Source organism: Labrus mixtus, chromosome 14 (assembly GCF_963584025.1).
Source record: "Labrus mixtus chromosome 14, fLabMix1.1, whole genome shotgun sequence".
NCBI lineage: Eukaryota > Metazoa > Chordata > Actinopteri > Labriformes > Labridae > Labrus > Labrus mixtus.
Window position 1 is genome coordinate 16,602,058 of NC_083625.1, and position 21,310 is coordinate 16,623,367.

The window sequence follows — 21,310 nt, forward strand, 5'->3', positions numbered from 1 at the left end:
GAAAATGGTGTCATCTGCGTATAGAGATTTATTTGACCTTTAATATTCATGTTGCCCCCAATTTCATTATAACTAACGTTTCTATGACTTACAAGAATAAATACATCAATAGGGGGCAACCCTCTCTGACTCCCCTAGATAATGAGAAGCTTTGTGATAAATAGCCACTGTTTATAATAATACTTCATAGATTATTTTATACTCTAACCCAGTTTATCAAAGAACTACCAGAAATGGAAAATTCCTTTACCTTATAGATGTACTCCCATAGATGTACTTATAGATGTACTCCCATTTCCCTGTGTCAAACGCGTTTTCAGAATCAGCCACAAAGATTAAGCCAGGTTTCTTGTTTTTCTCATAAAGTTTGATAATTTCCAAGAGATGTTAAATACCAGCACTAGTTACATAAATAACCGTTTTAATACTAGAGGCAATGTACATAGAAAATATTCTATTCTCGCTAGATAATAAAGACAATGGTCTGGATAATGTTTTTTTTTTCTTGAACTGAATTGAACTGGATCTTAATTTTCCTCTTGTTTCTTGTTTTAAGAGAAGAGGGATGAGTCCCTTTTGCCGAGTTCCAGACACCAATCTCAAAAGAATAGTTGAAATATGCTAAAATTGTATTGTAGGAGTAAAGAAAAGGGAGTGTTCACATAAAGGAGAAAGGCTGGTTTCTTATGTATTGGATAACATCTGTTGCTAAAGCTCAAAAGCCAATCACAACAATATTTAAATAAAACCCAACACCCAACAACAAGCACAAAATCCTGAATAGTTTTTTGAATATTTTGTATATAATAATATCAATGTTATTGTTACACTGATGATACATTTCAACCCTGTTATTTGAATATACTTGTATCTATGATGACTGATGGTGAACTTGTTCTTACTGACCCCAGTATGGAGCCTGATGTCTTTGTCATTAAATTAGGCCAGCCTAATAAAACACTTTCACCCAGTCATTTATTAAAGTGATCCAAACTAAATAGAAAGCCTGCTGGGTTTATACCAGGTCAAGAGCTGAGCCAGGTCAGAAGTGTGTTGTTGTCACAATTACATTTTGTGCAGCTGTCTTTTGTTCGTCTGTTGTGTCAGCCATCTGAAGCAAACAACTGCAAACAGCAGTATCTTGTTTATTTCATGTGGGCCACATCTCTGATGGCCTGTAATGACCCTTCATGTTCTCAGAGTCTTTGACAGTGAATTCATGGAATGACTTACCATATGCTGATTAAAAGAAATAGGGTACAGATTTCTGAATAAGTCTCAAAATGGGAAGGAAATGCATAACAAAACTAAAAAAAAAACCTGTGTCATAAGGAAAATTACTGTATGAAGGGAATGAAAAGTGGGAGGGGGGTTATGAAAATGAGGGAAGCCCTATGGATTCCTTCCTTTTCTACTGCACATCGAGACTGTTAAAGAAGAGCTACACATTTCCTCTTATAAAAAGGAAGTCAGCTTGATTATGAACTTAGTCCCCCACTGACCCACAGGTTTCCCACATTGTTTGGTTTTAATTCCTCATGTAGAAATTAGTTACAGTATTTAGAAGTGTCTTTTATTTGGTACATAACAAAAATATAGTGGTAATATCATGCAACAAACGAAAACAGCATTTTAAGTAAGACCTTAAAATTAGTATATAAAAATACTTTATAAAGAGTTAACTAAATCATCACACACTCCCAATGAAACAGTTATGAATATCATAGAAATGTAAAGTAGAATTTTTAATTCCCTCAGAGGAATAAACATATGATTGCAAGAATTATTGCAAGTTATAACAAGGTCGATTTATCTCTTTGCTGATCTAGCGCGATGTAAAAGCAGTGTTTTTTCGTTCTTCATTTTAATTATCTAACAACGAACTTGGTGTGGAAGTACTTCATTTGCATTTTCTGCAGGGTCTTGCCTGGTCTGACACACTACCACAGGCAGGACAGGCATCACAGAATCATTATCAATTTCAGTTTATTTCATAACCAGTTAAAAACTCTTCACAGTAGCTTTAATGAGAAACAAGCTCTATTGTGAGATAATTGAGGAAGGCAGTTTTGCAGGACAATCCTATTTAACTCCCAGTTTGTTTTGATTATAGTCATTAAGAACATGGACTGGATCAGTAACTCCAAGGTTTGGACTCTTAAAAAATTATATAAAGGTTGTGAGAGTTTAGAAGTAGCTTTAATTCCTCAAAAAGCAGATGCATGGAATGCTTCATGGGTGCTGAAAAATAATTTGAAAATAATGAGTTCCTCTGGTGCTCTTATAGCTTGAATTAATAAAACAGGTCGAGAGGTAATCAGAATCAGACTGGGTTTTAGATCCAGAGAAGATGGCATCATCTGTGTAAAAATGCATTCGTCAATCTTCAGCCAGAACATAAATACTAGAGTAATTAACAAAGGACTTAACATTGGTCCTTGTGGAACACCATTTTCAACAATCTCTGGATTGATCTGATTCGAAGAAATCTCTCTAAATATTCGGTCTACGGTTATAATTTAAAAAGGAATATGAATCAAAAAAACGTATCACCGCAACAATATTTGCAAACATTTTGTCATTTGTTAGTCATTTAAAACACTAAACTGTAATTATCTCCGTATTTAATGTATACAAATTAATATGCATGGTGAATTCACTTGGTATTTCCAAGCCAAGATTTGAAGAGAACCTGATTTAAACCATCAAATATAATTTTAATATTCTCACATTAGCTATAGTATACTGCATCATGATAACACTTTAAAAAGGTGACCAAGTGATGTAGGTCAGTTTAATGTTTTGGGTCATTAATCTCTTTTGGGTTACAGCATGTTAACTGTAATTACAGTAATAAACTGTAAATCAGAGACAGAACTATTACATAAAGAGACAGAATGAGCTTTGAACCCTGCAAACACCTATAATGACAACCTGTGGCCTCAGCTGTGCATTTGTGCAGTACAAATAAACGGTGTACTTCCTACTGTCAAGCAAAACCCAGCACTCTTATGCCAAAGTGAAACTGTCACACCACAAAGAGGTAGGAACTACCCTCTGTTTAGTATTTAAGGAGGAGGAATTTTCTGCAGATTTTGGGATATTTTGAAACTAACTGTCTTGTCTCAAAGGAAATTTCACAAAAAAACTTTATCTTTGCCCTGCCGGTCTGCACCTGACACATTGTACTTTTTTCTCACCATTATGAGATGTTTGTATTTTTTATCACACCTGTTGTGTTCAGTTAAATTAACACAGTGTTTTCCATGCAAGCTCTTAGACTGACCTTTTTGTCCTCAGAAAGAGACTTTGACATATGCGTCTGTTATTAAAATTAAGTTTAAGTCACCTTAGGGACAAATTATCAAACCCTGAACACATTGTGCTATCACCGGGTTAACACATTTCATTTCATTTCCAGTAAATAAACTGAGAGAATAAAAAAAACCTTTACAAGTGAAAGGACACAGCTCAGGGATTATTCAGCTTTTGATTTGTTTGCATCTTTCATCCTCATTTGCATCATGATTGCGCCTTGTCTTTAGATACAATTAAAGAGGCCCCAGTGACAATCTTGAAATAAATTATGGTGAAAGATAGCTAAAAAAAGACCACACACAAAACAATGACATTTGAGTGCTGGAATGATTACAACACAACATTGTTTAATTTCAACACAAGTACATTTAAAGCCAACATCTTTGAAACGTTGTTTCCCTGCTCTCCTATTGATTAATGCAGCTTTGTTAAAGATCATGGAATTCTCTGTATGTAATACATACATGAAAATGGGAACACCTTTATTTCATTTAAATCAATATGATTGAAGGCTCAAATCTACACTTTTTTAAAATCAGGATATCAGTCGTGGTTTATGTGAATGTTGGCGGACTTCCTGTCGTGTACTCATTCGATTCATTATGGGTTTGGAATTTACCTCCAATAATTATCAACCCTCAGCTCCACAAGGAAAACCCAAAAAATACACTTTCAATATAAAAAGTGTACAATTTAAAGGCTGGAGGTGCACAGTGCAGAGATGTGAGGGAAGGCTATATGAACATCTCCAGTCAATTGTGACATTAATGTCATGTAAAAGTCATGATAAGCTTTACTCTCCTTTACCTTCATTTATAATGATTATGTCATTTATATTTCTTCATTTTATCATCATCGTCTTTTTTTGGCTAGAAACTTGCAGAGCTATAATTTATTTTTAAGATTTATTTTTGGGCATTTTGTGCCTTTATTGGAGAGATAGAACAGTGGATAAAATCAGAAATTGGGTAGAGAAAGAAAATGGGGAATGACATGCGGGAAAGAAGCCACAGGTTGGATTCAAACTTTGGCTGCCCGCTTGGCCTGACTATAGCCTCCATACATGGGGCGCGCGCACTAACTACTGCACCACCAGCGCCCCTTGCAGAGCTATAATTTCAATTTTTGACATAAGGTAGATTATTAAATTAATCATAAAAAAAGGTAACAAAAATGTATTGGAAACAAGTTCCAGTTCAATCAAGTCCAAGAAATAAATAGTTCAAAATCGTTCAAATTCAGGAAGCTCAGATGAAAGTATCTTTATTCAAAGGACAAAGGTATTTCCACCTCTTGTTTTAAAACTTAGAATGATAGAGTGAAAACAGTTGGTTGGAATAAATAAATGATCCATGAAAGAAGACGTTAAAAACAGAATGATGTCAGTTTATCAAAATGACAAAAAGGGGCCTTTTTTACTTTGTTTTTCTCAATTTAGTTTTGTTTGCTGAAACTCTGTGAAACTGTATCAACATCATGAGACTCCTGAATATTCCCACGAGATGCACAGTCATGACTGAACTTTACTGCATCTTGTAAAAAAAAACAAGAGTTTCGGGAACTAGTAATTTTTAACAGCTCACCACTTTCACTGCTACTGTTACATAATAGTCACCATGTCATGAAATGGCAGGAAGAAAGTAGTTTATATTATATTCTAAACATTAAACTTGGACATTGCTAATTCATAAGAAACATTGTAACTGCACCAAAGAATGTCACCTTTAAAAAGAACGACAAATTAAAGAGCTAAATAAATGAAAGCAAGTAAAATGGGATATGAGTGTGTTGAGGAATAGCAAAAAACAATATTTGGTAAACACTAGTGGAGATCTTATATATTGAGATTCTTTTAGCTTTCTCTGTATATAACATTGAATCAACATTGAAACACCCACTCCTCACACGGGGGTGTGTCTTGGCATGAGAGAGAAAAACCTCAAGCTGTCTCACCATACAGCTTACTCTCTGCCTGAGTCACATAAACCACAAGATCATCACTGAAAGAGTGAGATGGAGTATGAGAGAGAGAGAGAGAGAGAGAGAGAGAGAGAGAGAGAAGGGAAAGAAGCCACTCCAGACAAAGAAAGTGAAAGTGAAAGCATAACATGGCATAGTTATATAAAGTGTACATGAGCCTCACTGTAGCATCAAGGTATCTTGCTCAGAGTTCACTGCTGCTCCAAGGTAAGAGCCTCTTCAAAATGAGAGATGCTTTGACTTAAGCTGGGGGGTTTGAGTATTTGTCAGCACAGGAAGGAAACATTTCAACTCAATTATTAGTATTTTGTCGATGCTTATTATTTATATTTTAGTTTAGGATTTAGTTTACATTACTTCCATGTGAGCGTATGGAAAAAGAACAGTGTACATGTATATTGTAGGAAACATTGACTTTTGGATTTCTGGGACAGAGTTATTGCACTCGAGAAACATGTAAATGTTTGCAGCTGCAGTGTTTCTCTATGCTCTCTGACTGCTTGCATTCAAAATCAGAGAAGTTCCAGTCATTTTTATGAACCAACAGAGCTCTCTTTTTCTTTCTTTCTTTTTTTAAATGTGAAGATATTTTAGGACTAACACATGATGGACCTGTATGAAATAACCAAAGGGAAAAGGAGGATTTGATCTTAAATCTACAGATTAATTATGAAAGTGAACTTGAAAGAATCGATACTTTAAACACTATTCTAGATATACTGATGCTGTTTTTTGGTCTGCTGCACAGACCAGCAGAGCTGTGGTGTCTAGGAAAATGTCATCTGTAATCGAGTGATGTGAATCAGGATATTGCAGAGATATTTTGGGTGCATGGCCAAAAGACAATACTGAGAGGATACTTCCTTCAACACTGAAACAATTAAGAGGAATCTAGCCACCTCTGTTTCCATGCATGTGCGACTAGAAAAACTACAGTGCTGAATTACATATAAAAAAGAAGTGAAGAGAGCATGAATGGGGATGCAGTGGCTGTTGATTGGCGGATTTTCTTTCAGAAATATGAATGGACTTTCTATACAGTCAAGTTCTCAGAAATGTGTGTGCTTAACGGGAAGACTGAAGACACTGTTTGATGTGATAATGTAGTTTTGTTTTTAGACGGAATAGATGCATCAGTTTAAAGCAGCTGGCTTTGTCAGCACTGATTCAAAGAAGAGTTGATGTATAAACCTGGGTCTTGTCTCTGTTTCAGATGACTGTTTGGTGTCAGGCTCTCATCCTCCTGTTCTGTACTCTGATCCTCGTGGAGTCCTCTGCTCCATCTCCAGTCCGCCAGAGGAACAAATACAACAACTCCTTTCGCCTCACCAGGTCCACCCGAACCCGTGTCCAACAGCTGCAGAAGAAATATGTGAGTGTGGAAAAACAACTCCCTGCTCTCCGTACTCACTATTAGATCATTTGCTTTGAAAGCTAGTTGCACATCCAGTATATGATGATCCTGACTACAGGTGTTTAATCATAACTGTGTTTACTTTGATAGAAGGAGGAGCAGTTGGGGAACAAGCTTTTTGAGGACAGAAGCAGTCAGTTAAAGGACCTGCCAACACTTTCTACGGATTTCTACGCATGGCTGAATATGACTGTGAGTTCCTGTTTCAAGAGTGTTTCAAAACACGGAAAAAAATAATCACTCTCTGCAAGAAACATTTCAAAATGTTGTGGAAACCTTTACTGTTATGTTGAGATTTCACGGGGAGGGGAAAACGAAACCGGATGACATCGTCAGAAAGTTTGCTCTTGCAGAGTGCAAAACTTGTAAACATTTGAGTGGAATTCCCCGTATAAAGCCTATAAAAGTGTACAATAATAATAATCATGTGTGTTCAGGACTGGGAACGACTTCATGCTGCTTTCTGTGACATGCAAGCCTACTGGAATAAGCTGGACAGGACGAGAAAACAAATGGAGGGGAAGCAGCAGCTGGCCGGACAGGCGGCCCGGATCACTTTACCTCAGAGAATCAGGCACATTCAGCTGGACCTGAGAGACTTGATGGGCCAAGTCAGCAGTCAGGTATCCACTCTGTTCTTACTGAAATCCACAAACATTAAGTCCCCCTCTCGCTCTCACAAAGACCTCTGAGGAAGTGACACCAATCATTAAAACAGTTTTGCTTTCTCCTTCAGATGAGGTACATGCAGAGCTCTTGGACGAAGCCCACCTCTCCAACGCAATTAGACCCAGAAACCAGCTCCAAAACAGTGTGGGACAGCCGAGTGGAGGGTTACATCATTCTGAGGGATCTAGACCTTTACCTCACCAAGCTGGCAAGAGACTTCCTCCTTCTGGCTTCAAAAACACACATATGACTCAGTACAGAAAAACTAAATTTAGTAAAAAAAAAAAAAAAAAGGGACCTAAACGACACAGAAAATGTCACAAACAAAGGAAAGAAAATAGAAACAACTGTGATCAATGAATCAGTCCTTTAAAGACGCTGTCAACACTTTGTGTGGAGTTATCGTTTAAAGCTTTTTTTTTTTTTTTTTTACAAGATGTTTTACTGTATGTTTAAGGGCTTTCTTGGGTATTTCCCAGAGTTTCTGTCTTGCCCCTAACTGTAAATTAGCTCCCGTAGCCAACAGAACACTTCCCAACATCTGGTTATTCCCCCACACCTTCCATCTACAGGTACTTTCCCAAGATGTATTTCCTATTTATTAATATTTATTAACATTTATTAACTTGTATTTATTCCAAGTGGTTTTTATTTTTCTTACAATACAGATATAAAGTGGTTTACATGATAAGACTTTATATTTGATATATTTAAATATTTATATGACTGAAAATAAAGAGATGAAGCATTTGAAACAGTGGCGACTTTATGTTGTGTGTTTTTCTTAAGCATTAATTATTGCAGGCATTGCTGTAATAATGAGGATGTGTATGAATAATTAAGGATTCTTCCTCCTGTTTAGTTTGTTATGTATGTGTGCTCGTGGAATCGTCTTGTCCGCTGCACCATAAGAAATGACTGCTCATCCTCCTTTTTGCTAAAACGGTTACTTTTTGTCAGGTTGTAGTTTTCTGCTTCTTCATGTGGTGTTGATCTGAGGGGCAGTCTGTAGAGAGAAATCACATTGAACAAAGTCAGCTGCCTGAATGTTTTTAATTTAAAACCCCCCCTCCTCCCTTCAGGCTGCGCACATGACATCAGAGCAGGCACTGACTCACCACTAGCAGATGTCCTCGCTTGCCTTTGGTCACCTTTAGTTCTGATCCTCGAACAAAATCGATGATTCCCTCTTTGCCACGAGAAACAGCAAACCTAATACTGCAAAATCACAAAGGATGGAACAACCACAGACAGAGCAGGGAGATGAGTGCTGCTCGTTCGGTATTTATAACACACACCACAGGAAAGCTTTAGCCTCACCTGCCCGGGCAGACATTGACGTAGTTGACCTTGCTGGCCATCATGGACAGTTTGGTCACCAGCTCGATCACATGGTTGCAGTGCAGCACCACATCGCCCTAGGGGAGAGACACGGCTGCTGTTAGAGTGGTTACATTGTTGTGAAGCAGTTTAAAGTCTTGATTGCTGCATCTTACTGCACCTTCTGCTTATTGTCCTCATTGGGCATGTGCAGAACAAACATCCCATCGCTGAGAGAGCTCACTGAGATTCCTGTGTGAAGACACAAACCGAGTTGAATTTAAATAAATGAATTTATCAGTGACATTTAAGCCGTGATCATTCAAAACACGTTGCAATGATTTTCTGTTTCTATATTGGTGGCACTATATCAAAAGGAGGATGTTATCCAAAAGCCTCGTTTCCTAATTTGTTTTGTTTTGTTTTCTGAGAAGCAAGCTCATCTGACAAAGAACTGAAAAGACAAAGAAAGAATAAGATTGCCATGACTTATCCTCTAACAGTGCACCTTTATTGAAGAATTGTGAATTTTCTAAGTCAAAAATAAATCAAATGATTTAACAACTGTGCCAGTTGCTAGATTCCTTTCTTTGTAATACAATTAAAAAACAGCCCTGCATGATCTTGGATTCAAGGGCATTCCTAAATACCTGAACACAAAGCAGTACTAGACTTGTTTACTCCAAGCTGTTTGTTTTTAACCTCTTAGAGCTGCGTAGTCAATCCTCTGTTTGATCTTTGTCCTATCCACCAGCACAGCGAAGGTGTTGGTGAGGAGCAGCTGGCGGTGGTGAGGCTTGAAGCCCCTTCTGTCATGCTTTATGACAGGAATACCGTACTGAGAAGAAAAGGATCAGAGAAATGTTACTGTGAAGAAGCTGAGAGGTTTTTTAAACACTTTTAATTTCTTAGTTCAAAAAGAAGACAGATCTGTCCCACCTGCACTTTGTCATTGCCGAGGGTCTGGATGACTTTCAGATTGATTTGCTCACGTTCTGTTGGAGCAAAGGGACATTCTCTGTTAATGTTTGTTGTTCGGTAGATCTTCTGTATGTTGTTAGGTATATTCAGAGGTAATGGATGCATGTATCCGTAACTTACCTAGCCTGGTGTCCAAAAACAGCCTTCCAACACTTGCAGGGTAGCTGTCTTTCTGATCCTTGAAGATCTCACTTGCTACAACTTTCTGCATCATCTAGAGTAAAAACATATACCATGAAAGATCTTTTAGCTAATGAATTTATTCTTTAAAAGAAACTAGGGTCATGTGTCCTGTAGATAGTGTACCTGTTTCTTCCATTCAGGCTGGACCCTTCTGCAGTACTTCATGACCATGTTTCTCATATGTAGCCTCTGCAGGTGCTCAGAGGCCTGTAAGGAAATGTGTAATTAACAATGCAGAATTAGCAATTGGATAACTCGTGTGTATGTCTGTATATCTGTTGGACTTGTGCTGGTCCTAATATAAAAATGACATTGTCATACTTGTAGTATTCACTTTTCTACCTGTATGTATTGTATCACTCAGGGTCTTCGTGTATGGGATTTATGTACCTCAGTGAGTAAGGGAGGCGGTGTTGGCCAGTCTTTGTCCAAAACACTCTCTGGAAGGTTTTTACGCAGGTTTTTGAGGAATGAGCAGCGCACATGGTCCAGGAAGTACTCGTTCTCAGAACAGTATTCCTCATGTCGATAGATGAAGCCTTTTATGAACCTGACAAAAAGACAGATGAAAGGAAGGCAATTCACAATATGTACAATTATGATAATAAAAAGACAATGTAGAAACAAATGTTAATAGATTACAAGTGAAGCACCTGCGTATTAACTCAGCAGCCTGTCGGCGTCTCTTAGCCCTCCTGCGTGCTTTCATCCCTCGCCACGCAGACTGGATCACTATCACTATGCAGACACATACATGCACATATGTCAACACTGAGACAACTTTTTAACATCCCAGGTTAAGTATAGCACACTGAAACAGAGAGTCGGCTGAGGTCTGACACAACATCATGTCAAAGTGAAATCAAGTCATTCTACTCACATGCATTGACAACAATACACATGAGCTTTAATGTTGAGCCCGTTTATCAAAACTTGAATGATCATCCAAAGGCGTCATTTATGGCCATGTGCATGACAAGCAAATGCATCAAAGACGATAATATAAAACAATACAAACAAACTGTGAGCGGGTCAACAGTGGGAGGTGCTCTGACCTGCTTTCCTGATGCGCTGGTACTTGGCTCTCTCCCTGTAGCCTCTCCATGATGTCTGCAGAGTCAAAGCTGGGACACAACAAAGAAGGAGAGTTAAGAAGGATTAATGCTCTGGTACTAATTTGTTTAATGTGTAATTTTCCCATTCCAAAGTTTGAACACACACTGTCATTTTTTTATCAAAATGTGGGGTTTGGATTATAAATAAATGGGAGAGAAATGCGATAGTATGCGGGAGTCTTTTTTTAGACCTTGCATGCACCCTCCCTCCCTCTTTAATGTACCTTTCTCATGAAATAGATGTACTAACTGCTCAACTGATCATGTGAAGATAATAAACACTGCTTCCTACCTATGTCTGGCTTCTTTGCTTCAAGTGCATCCTCAGTGGCGAAGAGAGTTTTTGGGAAGCGGATAAAGATTTTCGATCTGTAAAAAGCAGTCAAAGATATTTGTGATCAGCATTGAAATACATTTATCAAAAATACCGTTACAAACTAATTTTGAGTATAAATATTTTATACACATGCGTTCAGTAACACTTATCTGTTCTGCACAAAGAGCGACTCTAAAACCACTGTTACCAAACTCTCCTCTTACACTTTCCCATCCCCTCAAACAGCACATTACCTGCCCAGTTTGTACTCTTCTTCCTTGTAGCCCAGGTGGTTGACCAGTGTGGAGACACCATCAGCCAGTCTGCCGTGCCAATTAGGCCACGTCTCAGGACACAGGGGTTTATACCTAAAGCCATTTTTACACAATTATGATGTCAAAAAGCTAATCTAAGCACACAGAATGAACAGTGACTGGAGCTGCAGGTCAGTCCTACAGAAGGTAAGTCACCTCTGCAGGAAGGCCTCAAAGCGACGACGATAGGCAAAGCCGGCCCTCCTGACCCTCAGGTTTTCCATCAGGCCCAGGTACTTCACTTGGTGTCGAACCAGGACTTCATCGAACCTTTCTGCAGGAACAGATCATATTCATTAGTAACGATAATTTACTCTACGCCATTAGTACTAACTACTTATATATTTACTATGAAGACATATTTTCTTTTTATCAGTAACCATTGCAGAATAAGAATCTATATTTATTTACATTTATTACGTTTATTTGAGAAAATAGTTGTTGAGTTCAAATGTTTCAGGCGTTACGGTATTGACGTTTACCTGGCTGCTTGGCATCATTTGGTTTGATACAGCGGACGTAGGACGGCTCTTTAGACATGAGGATCTCCTTGAGTTTCATCAGACTGTTTTTAAACTGAGTGGCAGCCTAGAGGACGTAAGGGGGGAAAAAAAGATGGTATTCTGGGACATCCTGTGTAAATTTTGGATTTCCAAAGAAGGAGAATGAAAGCAGTATCAAATTTAAATTTAATGAGCTAAATTATCAAATGGCGCTACATGAGAGAGAGAGACTGTGTGTGTGTGTGTGTGTGTGTGTGTGTGTGTGTGTGTGTGTGTGTGTGTGTGTATGAGAGAGGGTGCGAGGGAAGGGAGCCAGAGAGAAGACTGACCATCTCCGGGCGTTTCTGGTCTGTCCCTTCCTTTCTGCGGAAGCAGTGCCGTAGGATCTGGTTGTCTGACTGGCACATGACCTTAAAGAAACCAAAACCTCTTAACCACATGTCAACACACACACACTCCCTAATCCTCTCCACAAGTCAAAACAAGAATCACAGAGGTTTTTAAGGGCAGTTATGAGGCTCTATTTTCATTTCTCACCTCTTTCACATTCCTGTTCAGCCATTTATTGTTTTTTTCAATGAAGCCTGAGTCAGACAAATGAAAACAGTGCATATTGTCATTTAGATATTCATAAAAGTCATCTAATCACATAATCAGTGAATTATATGTTACCAGTGACGTTGTAGTTGACCTCTCCAGCGTAATGCAGCAGCCTGAACTCCTCCCTGCTCATTATCCTGCGAGTTTTTCCATTCGCCAACTTGTGACTGCAAAACACACATCTTGAGATGTAATAAATGCAGCTTAAAGAGCCTTGAGTACTGTAAGATCAAATAATACACGTCAGATAAAGTGGTGCGTACGTGACAAAATGAGGATGGCCGCCCAGTGTGTCCTCCAGTTTCTCCAAAAAGGAGACATCGCAGGTTTCTCCGGGTCTGAGACACTCCTCGTTCTAAAAGAACAGTCACACTTTTTCAGTCTAACTACCACATGTAAAGTGAAAGCAGAAACAGAGCAAGACACACAATCTAGGAGTTGTCACGCGTACCAGAATGGAGATGATGCCTTTGTGCTTCTCCTCTATCAGGTCACAAATGATCTTGTTGTCAAAGTATTGCACGGTCTCCCACTGAAATCAGAGGGAAACATTTGGAGCAGGATAGTATGTTAGCGCTGAAATATTTACATGATTAAAGAAAGCAAAAACGAGACTTACTGCAATTCCCTCTGTCTCGTACTCCTCCTGTTCAGATCTGAGGGTGAGCTCAATGAACAGCTGCTGGAGCTTCTCATTGCAGTAGTTGATGCAAAACTGCTCAAAACTTTAGGCACAAATGCAAATTCGGGACATTAAGGTCAAACCGGGCTAGAGTTGTGTGTGAATGATTTGTGTACTGTATTGCAGACAATGATGAGGAGCAAATTAAGATGTCAAATGTAAAAAAAAAAGGAACAATTGAACCAACTTATACCTGTTGTGCTGTAGGACCTCAAAGCCATAGATGTCCAGAAGCCCAATGACTGAGGAGCCTTTACTGCTGTGGTACAATTCATCCTGCAAAAAAGATGACATGTAACAGGTATATATAGCAAGTGTTAAACACAGCAGCAATTGAAAAACATGACAGCGTTTTCACTGCTGTCTTTGGATAGTTATAGGAAGTGTCGCTGCACCTTTACAGCCAGCGACTGATTGATCTTCTGCACCAACCAAGTGAAGGTCCGACCATACACGGACTTGGCCAAAGCATCCCGTGCAGACACTGCCTGCTCAAAATTCAGAGGGCTGATCATCTGTAGCGCAAAAACAAAATAAAGACACACAATTAATGAGTCACAAATGTCACGACAAACAACATGAGGAATGAGGACGCCAAGATTGTCACCTCCTCTCCCTTCGCAGTGAGTTTCTTGTGAGTGAGTGCCTCCCTCAGGGCTGAACCATCAACACCCAGCAGCTGCAAAACACAACAACACATCTGTGCTCAGATGCTTGGCTTTCTGCGAGTATTTGTGCATCTCTGAATATTCAGAAATACTAGTGTGGGACTGTTCTGACCTTTGCGGTGAGGTTCAGCTGTGTCTCAGAGGTGATGTAAGTTTCTCCTTCTTCCCCTTCCCCAAACTGAGTGTTTCCCAGGTGGAGAACACTGGCGATGATATTCAGCACTCTCTGAGGACCGACACAGGAAACACAGTTTAAAAAAAACAACCCCATTTAGGAACACTCTGTTTTTCAACTAAATGGTTGAATTTGGAAAGTTACAGAAATGAGAGCACACTCAGGGGTAAAGTACATTTTTTTCAGTGAAAAGGTTGCAAAATGCTCCTTACATCTTCAAGGTTATAACATAGCAGGTATATGTAAACAATGCGTTCAAAGGTTAAGAGTGTGTATACATATTAACGACGTGAACCAAAAGTATGCTGCAAAATCCATTTCAATGAAGTATATTTGTTAAACCACAGAACATGATTGAAAAACACAACAGCACTCATTCTGCCCACCTGCACTTCCTCCTCAGTGAAGCCAATCACAGACAAAGCCTTCATCACAACCTTCCAATTGTTCTTGTCACTGACAGAGCTGAGTCTGGGACAGTTGCCCTAAAAAAAAAAATCAGTTCAATATTAAATCAACTCATGTTATAATTAGTTCAAAATCAAGTCATTCATCACACTTCTTCCCCACACACACTTTGACCAGGTAGTTGTAGTTCTGTGGGTTTCTTTGCAGGTCCAGTGCTTTCAGCAGGTCGTCGTCACCTCCATCCAGCAGCTGATAGAAGATGTGGAAGTTTCTTTCACCTTGGTTCTGGTGCACGACTCGAGTTTTCTCCAGCAGGAAGTTCTGGATGTGGCCACCCACTGGTGCTCCCTAGAAAGAGTTACAGAAAGAGATAGGGGCAGGCAGCAACTGTAAATGGAAGGTTATGAACTCAGGTTTGATTTCTATGAAGAGTGATAAAGGCAGGAGGGAGAGTTTACCCTGAAGTCAAACTGGACATCCATGTATTTTCCAAAGCGGCTGGAGTTGTCATTCTTTAGTGTTTTTGCATTACCAAATGCCTACACATATCAAGAGAGACGGGACATTACATAGAGGAGTAGAACATCAAAACCAAATAATCACCATGATAACACAGATATTTACATTTTCTATTTCTATTAGAATTTCTATTTTTTATATTGTGGCAGTGGCTGTTCAGTCTGAAATTGAAATGGATAAATACCTCCAGAACAGGGTTAGATTGTAGTAAGCATTCACCAAGGGTAGCCATGTGGTCATTAGTGGGGCAGGTGACAGCGTAGTAGAGGAGGATCTTCTTGGAGGCCTCTGTTTTACCAGCTCCACTCTCACCTGAGATGAGAATACACTGGTCCTTCCTCTCTGTGCGCATGGCTCGGTAAGTGTTGTCTGAAAGTGCGTAGCTGAGGGACAACACAAAGCAACATACGCTTCAAAATGGCGCCCGAATAGGGTCACTTTATGCACCTAAGTAAAATGTAATAAATAGTCATTAGCATTACAAAACTAAAATTCACAACAAATATAAAAAGCCCATTAAGTTTGAACTTTTTTAAGAACATAAATAGTTGATTTTATTAACACTTTATATTTTATACAAAGACTAATCAATACAGATGACACAGTTTTTATGATTCAAGAGTTCCATGCTGGTTACTTTAAGGTCTAAATCTAAAACATTTAAAGCTACAGTAGGCAAGAGTATTTCATTCAAATTTTAGTTGAAATTTCCAATTTCGATCACTGCATGTCAACAGCGATCAGGTAGGTGCACACATAGGCTTTGAAGTGGCTTCAGCATCTGACCTTTCTACCCTCTGTAGAGAAATTAATCTTTAAAAAAATCATATATATATATATATATATATATATAAATGATTTCCTAACTGCGTACAGCCTGGCCCACTAAACAGACATATTAGGTTAAAAAGGAATATTGGGTGGGGTGATATGTGATCCATGCCCTCTCCTCCATTCTCTGTCCTGCTGCAACTGTGATTACACATGCCCATTGGCAAATACTTGCATGCTTTCGGCACTCAGAGTTACAGCAGGAGTAGGAGTGATGTTAGAGGTCTCATGTCCCCAAGTCCCTTCTGCTTCTTCATAGGACCTTGAAGTAACTACTCCAAAAGTGTTGTCTACTAAAGCTATGTATGTTTCTCTTCATTCTGTTTGTAGGCGCTGTGGTCATAAACTGTATCTGAAAATGTTCCTCATTGTTAAAAAAAGACATTTTGATATTATAATACACTTATGGTAAATAAATGCATTTGACTTGTATCCAGTCATTAAATATTTAATGACAGCAGGTGTGCATCATAGGTGAGGTATGTATGTTTGGTGTGTCATCCAGTGGGCGGGGCTTAGGGTAGTAATATGAGGTCCCAGAAGGAGAGGCAGAATGTTTATGTTGATTATAGTCTTTTTATATGAAATGCACTCCCCATATCCAATGGTAGAAAGCATGTGTTGAAGTTTCAGTTCAAAAGCATTTAATACAAATATACCCAGCTTATTAATAGATGCCTCAAAGAATGCAATTTAATCACAGAGAATCAGTTTAGTTATCTATATTTCTCAACATGTCAGGTGTTTATTATCTGGACAGTTGAGAAGAGAGAAATGGAAAGAAGCTTCCAAAAAAAAAAAAAGTATGAGACTCTTGAAGTGTGACTTACATGTGCGGCGATATCTCATAGAAGCTGACCCCTCTATAGCGCTCCATCTGCGTCTTGGAGTAAATCTCCAGGTCTTTGTAAGGGTTCACCGACACCAACACCGAGCCAATGTACGTCTGAGCCAAAACATTAGAACACATTGAAGTATGTTGCACCACAACAGATGAAATGTTTTGGAACATGTCAAGAAAAACTGGCTTTTTTTTCTTTTTTTACATAGATGAGGTTTTCCCCGAAGCGTCTCCGTAGGTTCTCTATGAATGTCGCCTCACTGTTGTAGTTTTCAAGCAAGACAAAGTCCTGCACCCCCACCCTGTCCCGGGCAGTCAGGGCGCTCTCCATGCCCAGGCGCACTCTTCCTTCTATATCTACCTGCTACAGGGAGACAGAGAAAGAGAAACGTTAGAGAGAAGGACAGAATCCTGCCACCTGTCACAGCTCAGCAGTGCTGCAGGGAGAATAGAGTTTCTGCTCTTACTGATACTAAACTGAATGTTGGTGTTATTATAATCTTGTCAAGCAGGGGGCACAAGAGGCCTGTTCCCATTTCATCTGCTACACGGTACACTCCCATTCTTATGGAAGAATTAACATCTGGTGCTCAGTTGTAGAATAAATGCCACTTATTTCTACAACACAGAATCCAAATATGAAGAGAGACAATTTGTAGTTCAGGTATATTTTTTAAATATCAGGGCAATGGCCTCAAGAATTACTGATCACATCACCAAAACATCACCGTAAACACACAGGCTGAACCAAGATTCAACAATGAAGACATTTAAGGAATCTTTATCATAAACAGACAGAATAGACTCCTTTATTCTGTCATACTGAGATAAAGTATTCTGATGTATACAGTACACACAGCTCTATATCACCAGACTGGATTAACCAACGTGAATAGTAGAGTGTGTGTACATATAAACCCTAGTGCAGACAGGAAATAATTCACAGTCTGCTGAGTGAAAAACTGCCCTGACGTAAGACAGCACACACACACAACTTGAATCATAGGCATGTGCACATGCTTGCAAAGAGATGTGAAAATGTCAGAGGTCAGTACTATCTGACGACAAATATAAAACCCCAAATTTTAAGAGTGTGATCAATGCACTGCAGACCTACCAAACCAGATGCTCGCAATCTTCAGTATCAAAGATTCATTTATGAGAGAGCCCTGCTGTTTTTTTTAGTTTTTTTTTTACTTAAAGTGGAACAAAGGGGATAAACTTCCACAAGACGTCTGTTGTTCTTCATTGCAAGCCTCTCAAGGGGCTCATTTGGCAGTTCAGTGCCGGTAAAAGGTCATTATCTCTGAGCACTGGATGCAGGAAAATGCTTAAAAACACAAAAGGACAACAGTGGACGAATGCCAAGACGCTCAAACTAAGGAAAATCGCTGGATGCTTCCACTGCAGCCCCTCCTCTCTGCTTCACCTTGGAGTATTGTTGTTCCATTACAGCAGGTGGGCTTCCCTTAGATAGTAATTACAGTCCTGTCAGATTTTCCAAAGGATACAGCTAAGGAATGTTCGGGTCAGGTCCAGGGCAGGATATCAGTGGATGCCACTAAATGTTTCTATGATGTGTCTACAGCTGTGCATGTTTGATACAAAACACTGAGAATTAGTGTTTTTGTATGACAGTCAACAAGACATTTGCACTTCAAATCACAACCCCTCTGAGGTTAAACTGCAGAAATTAGCAGTGCAGAGCGAAAGCTACACAATTGAGTTAGCCCGGGGCAGTTTGTGTGGTTAATAAAGCCAGGTGATTTCTGCCCAAAGGAGCAGATGATACAATGACCTTACTATAACATCAGACATTAAAGGAGACATGCTATGTTAACGTGCTGGCTTCTCTGACAACGATGCAGCAGCCAGTATCTCCTCCTAAGTTTCGATTCCGGTCTGATATGGTCTGTATTTGAGGAGTAGGTGGTTTTAAGGCACCCCCACACGGCCGATTTGGACATCCCTTGATTTGCCAGATAGGAGGCCAGTTATCACAGCAAACCAACAGGTGTTGCAGCGATGGAAGCGGGCACCTGACCTAAAACAAAAGCCTAAAAATACTTTGAAATATTGAGAGAGGTTAGAACGCAGACATTTTTCAAGACAGATGCAGAGCTGATTAAACACTGAAGCTTCCATGTCCGTAACATGGCAACCCTCTAGGGGGGAGGGCGCGGGGACAGCTCTCTCCAATGTTTTGAATTTGGACTCTGCACCAATTGTAAATGCCATATTGCTCTTTTGATCTATTAACCTGAATAATATAAGATATTAAGAAGACAGCACAGTATGTTCAGCATACCATAAACCTTTCATGGTGCCTGACACTGACCGGCACACCGGGATCTGACTCTTTTGGCGTGAACTTTTCATTCCAGATCTCAGACCTTTTATGTTCATTTGTAATAATGTAAAATGTACAATAATTGTCTGTTGTTCTGACAATCCCAATGCAATGTCTAACAACATCCAATTTAGTGTACTCATTTTCTTGTGCTCACTTGATTTGTCATCCTAAAAGGGTCAGTGCCTGTGTGCACTGATGCATCAGATTCACCAAGCAACAAAAAAACTAACTTAAAAACACAGCACACACTGTTCTCAGTTTCCTCAGCAGTCATGAGTTCATTTTTTTACTGTTCAACTAGGAATGTGATCGTCAGAAAAAAGCCTTCACAAAATACTTCCTTCCTTCAAAAATTAGAAACAGTTCCACGGCTGTGTTAGAGGAAATCTTGAAGGATTTCAATCATCTTTTCGGAAACTCTGTGGCTGAGATAGCTTCAGGGCGTTATGTTTATGATAGAGATATTACCACAATACAGTGTAATCCTTGCAGCTTTGTTGTCACTGAAATGACCTGAGGCCTGGTTCTTTAGAGCAGTGAGAGTCAGATCTATTAGACAGGCTCAAACAAGTGTGAGAGTGCTTTATCTAGGATTTGACTTGAGTCTTTGATTAAGTATCAGGGAGGTTCAGTGATATCTGCAGGTTTGAAATATGTAGCAGCAGTGACATCCAGACGGGACTCTAACCACAGAGTGGGACTTGGCTCGAGGCCCCATGACTAAGCTCTGCTGGGCCGACTACATTGGGATTGTCTTCCTTATAAGGCATGCCCCACCACTCTGTCCCAGGGCTGGCTTCTCCTGTACCACAGCTGGCTCTCTACCACGGATGTGCTGGTAATGGATACGGTGGAAAAACACCACGTTTTGGACTGATAGGTGGAAGCTTACACAAAACCCAAAATGCACACTGACTCACACAAAGTGGCATTGTTCTGTTTTGCTTTCCTCTCGATGAGTTGAAAGAAAAGATAATGCACACATATGGAAAGAATCCATGGAGCACTAAACAAGAAGACACAACAACGAGCACCATGGTGATCAGGATCTTACCCTGCTTTGGTACCTCATCCTGTTCTCTTGCTGCTGGACGACTGCTAAACGGGTGGTCCCCACCCAGGCTGGTGCTCCTCTTCCGTGTCTAGCAGACTTTTCAACTGCAATTTCTCATCCAACTTTGCTTTTGGCCAGCAGAATAAGTTAACTTATCCTCTTCTCCTTCCTCACTTCAGTCACTTTCTCACTCTTTCTCAGCTTCCAGGTCCTTCCTCCTTCTCGTCTGGCTCCCCTGTGAGGACAAAGCATAAAGCACTCAGGCCAGCACACCAACAGTCCCTCTTGTTTACACCTTCAATTCATCCTCCCTTTGACCGCTCAAGTAAATGTACGCCTCTCAGTGAGTACCTCTCCTTCCCTCTTCACTGTACAGCACACAACAAGGGCAGGAACTTCACTCACACGTCACACAAGTGGACAGAAAAAAAAAAGAAAAAAAAGTAGAGGCAAAGTCAGCCGCAAAAAAAGGAGAAGGAGAAACAGAGAGCTGAGAGGTCTTGGAAAATGTTGCTAAGGGCTCCAGTCTACAAACATGTAATCAGTGTGCAGCGATAAAAAATAGCAAAAAAAAAAACAGAAATCACATGATGAGATCTCAGTGCATTCTTTCATTGCTTCCCTCCCTGTTTAGTTTGCTCCCTCCCTTTTCTACCGCAAGCTGAGACAGATTCACATGGGATGTGAGTTATGGGAGTTTTCAACAGCAGGACTGCCTGTCTCCTTGTGGCTCACTTCTACTGTAGATGAAATAAATAACAGGTAAAATCATCAGAATATCACTCTGCACATATTTTAACATGATAGTGGATTAACGGTGTGTGTGTGCTGTGAACATGAACCATAACATTCCTAATGTCTTACCTCCCCTCCTGTTTTGGGATTTTTTTGGGAGTGCTGTCAAGGCCACATTGCCTTGGAGAACAGCGCCCTCCTCTGGTCTCCTTGCCTATCCATTTCCCTCTCACCCAATTTTCCCTCTCTGAGTCCCCGCCTCACCCTCTTTCCTTTTCCAGCATCATCAAATATCTTACACTGAGGAATCTGAATAATGTTACCCAGATGG

At 39.7% G+C, this 21,310-nt stretch overlaps 2 protein-coding genes across 4 annotated transcripts; one reads left to right on the forward strand and one right to left on the reverse strand.

The window, feature by feature from the left end:
* The first annotated feature begins 2,561 nt into the window (after positions 1–2,561).
* On the forward strand, positions 2,562–7,642 carry LOC132988233 (uncharacterized). Of its 2 annotated transcripts, none has more exons than XM_061055502.1 (5): positions 2,562–3,043; positions 6,512–6,670; positions 6,803–6,904; positions 7,150–7,335; positions 7,449–7,642. In XM_061055502.1, the coding sequence occupies exons 2-5, from the start codon at positions 6,512–6,514 to the stop codon at positions 7,629–7,631; spliced, it is 630 nt and encodes a 209-aa protein (XP_060911485.1). In that variant the 5' UTR covers positions 2,562–3,043; the 3' UTR covers positions 7,632–7,642. The 2 variants fall into 2 exon arrangements, with proteins under 2 accessions (XP_060911485.1, XP_060911484.1); XM_061055501.1 differs by lacking the exon at positions 2,562–3,043 and adding an exon at positions 3,355–5,505.
* Positions 7,643–8,026: 384 nt separating this feature from the next.
* On the reverse strand, positions 8,027–20,813 carry myo1ca (myosin Ic, paralog a). 2 transcript variants are annotated; one of them, XM_061055500.1, is made up of 33 exons: positions 20,596–20,813; positions 20,245–20,479; positions 17,043–17,201; positions 16,827–16,942; positions 15,350–15,548; positions 15,105–15,185; positions 14,815–14,994; positions 14,625–14,723; positions 14,176–14,289; positions 14,003–14,074; positions 13,791–13,910; positions 13,589–13,671; positions 13,333–13,438; positions 13,165–13,245; positions 12,977–13,068; positions 12,786–12,880; positions 12,651–12,697; positions 12,443–12,523; positions 12,093–12,198; positions 11,767–11,884; positions 11,551–11,664; positions 11,273–11,349; positions 10,921–10,989; positions 10,519–10,603; positions 10,256–10,415; positions 9,989–10,072; positions 9,803–9,896; positions 9,641–9,696; positions 9,404–9,539; positions 8,883–8,953; positions 8,702–8,799; positions 8,500–8,599; positions 8,027–8,387 (listed from the first exon to the last, which is right to left on the reverse strand). In XM_061055500.1, exons 2-33 carry the CDS (start codon positions 20,260–20,262, stop codon positions 8,361–8,363), a joined length of 3,138 nt encoding a protein of 1,045 aa, XP_060911483.1. In that variant the 5' UTR covers positions 20,263–20,479; positions 20,596–20,813; the 3' UTR covers positions 8,027–8,360. The 2 variants fall into 2 exon arrangements, with proteins under 2 accessions (XP_060911483.1, XP_060911482.1); XM_061055499.1 differs by lacking the exon at positions 20,596–20,813 and having other exon boundaries at positions 20,245–20,589.
* Positions 20,814–21,310: the final 497 nt, after the last annotated feature.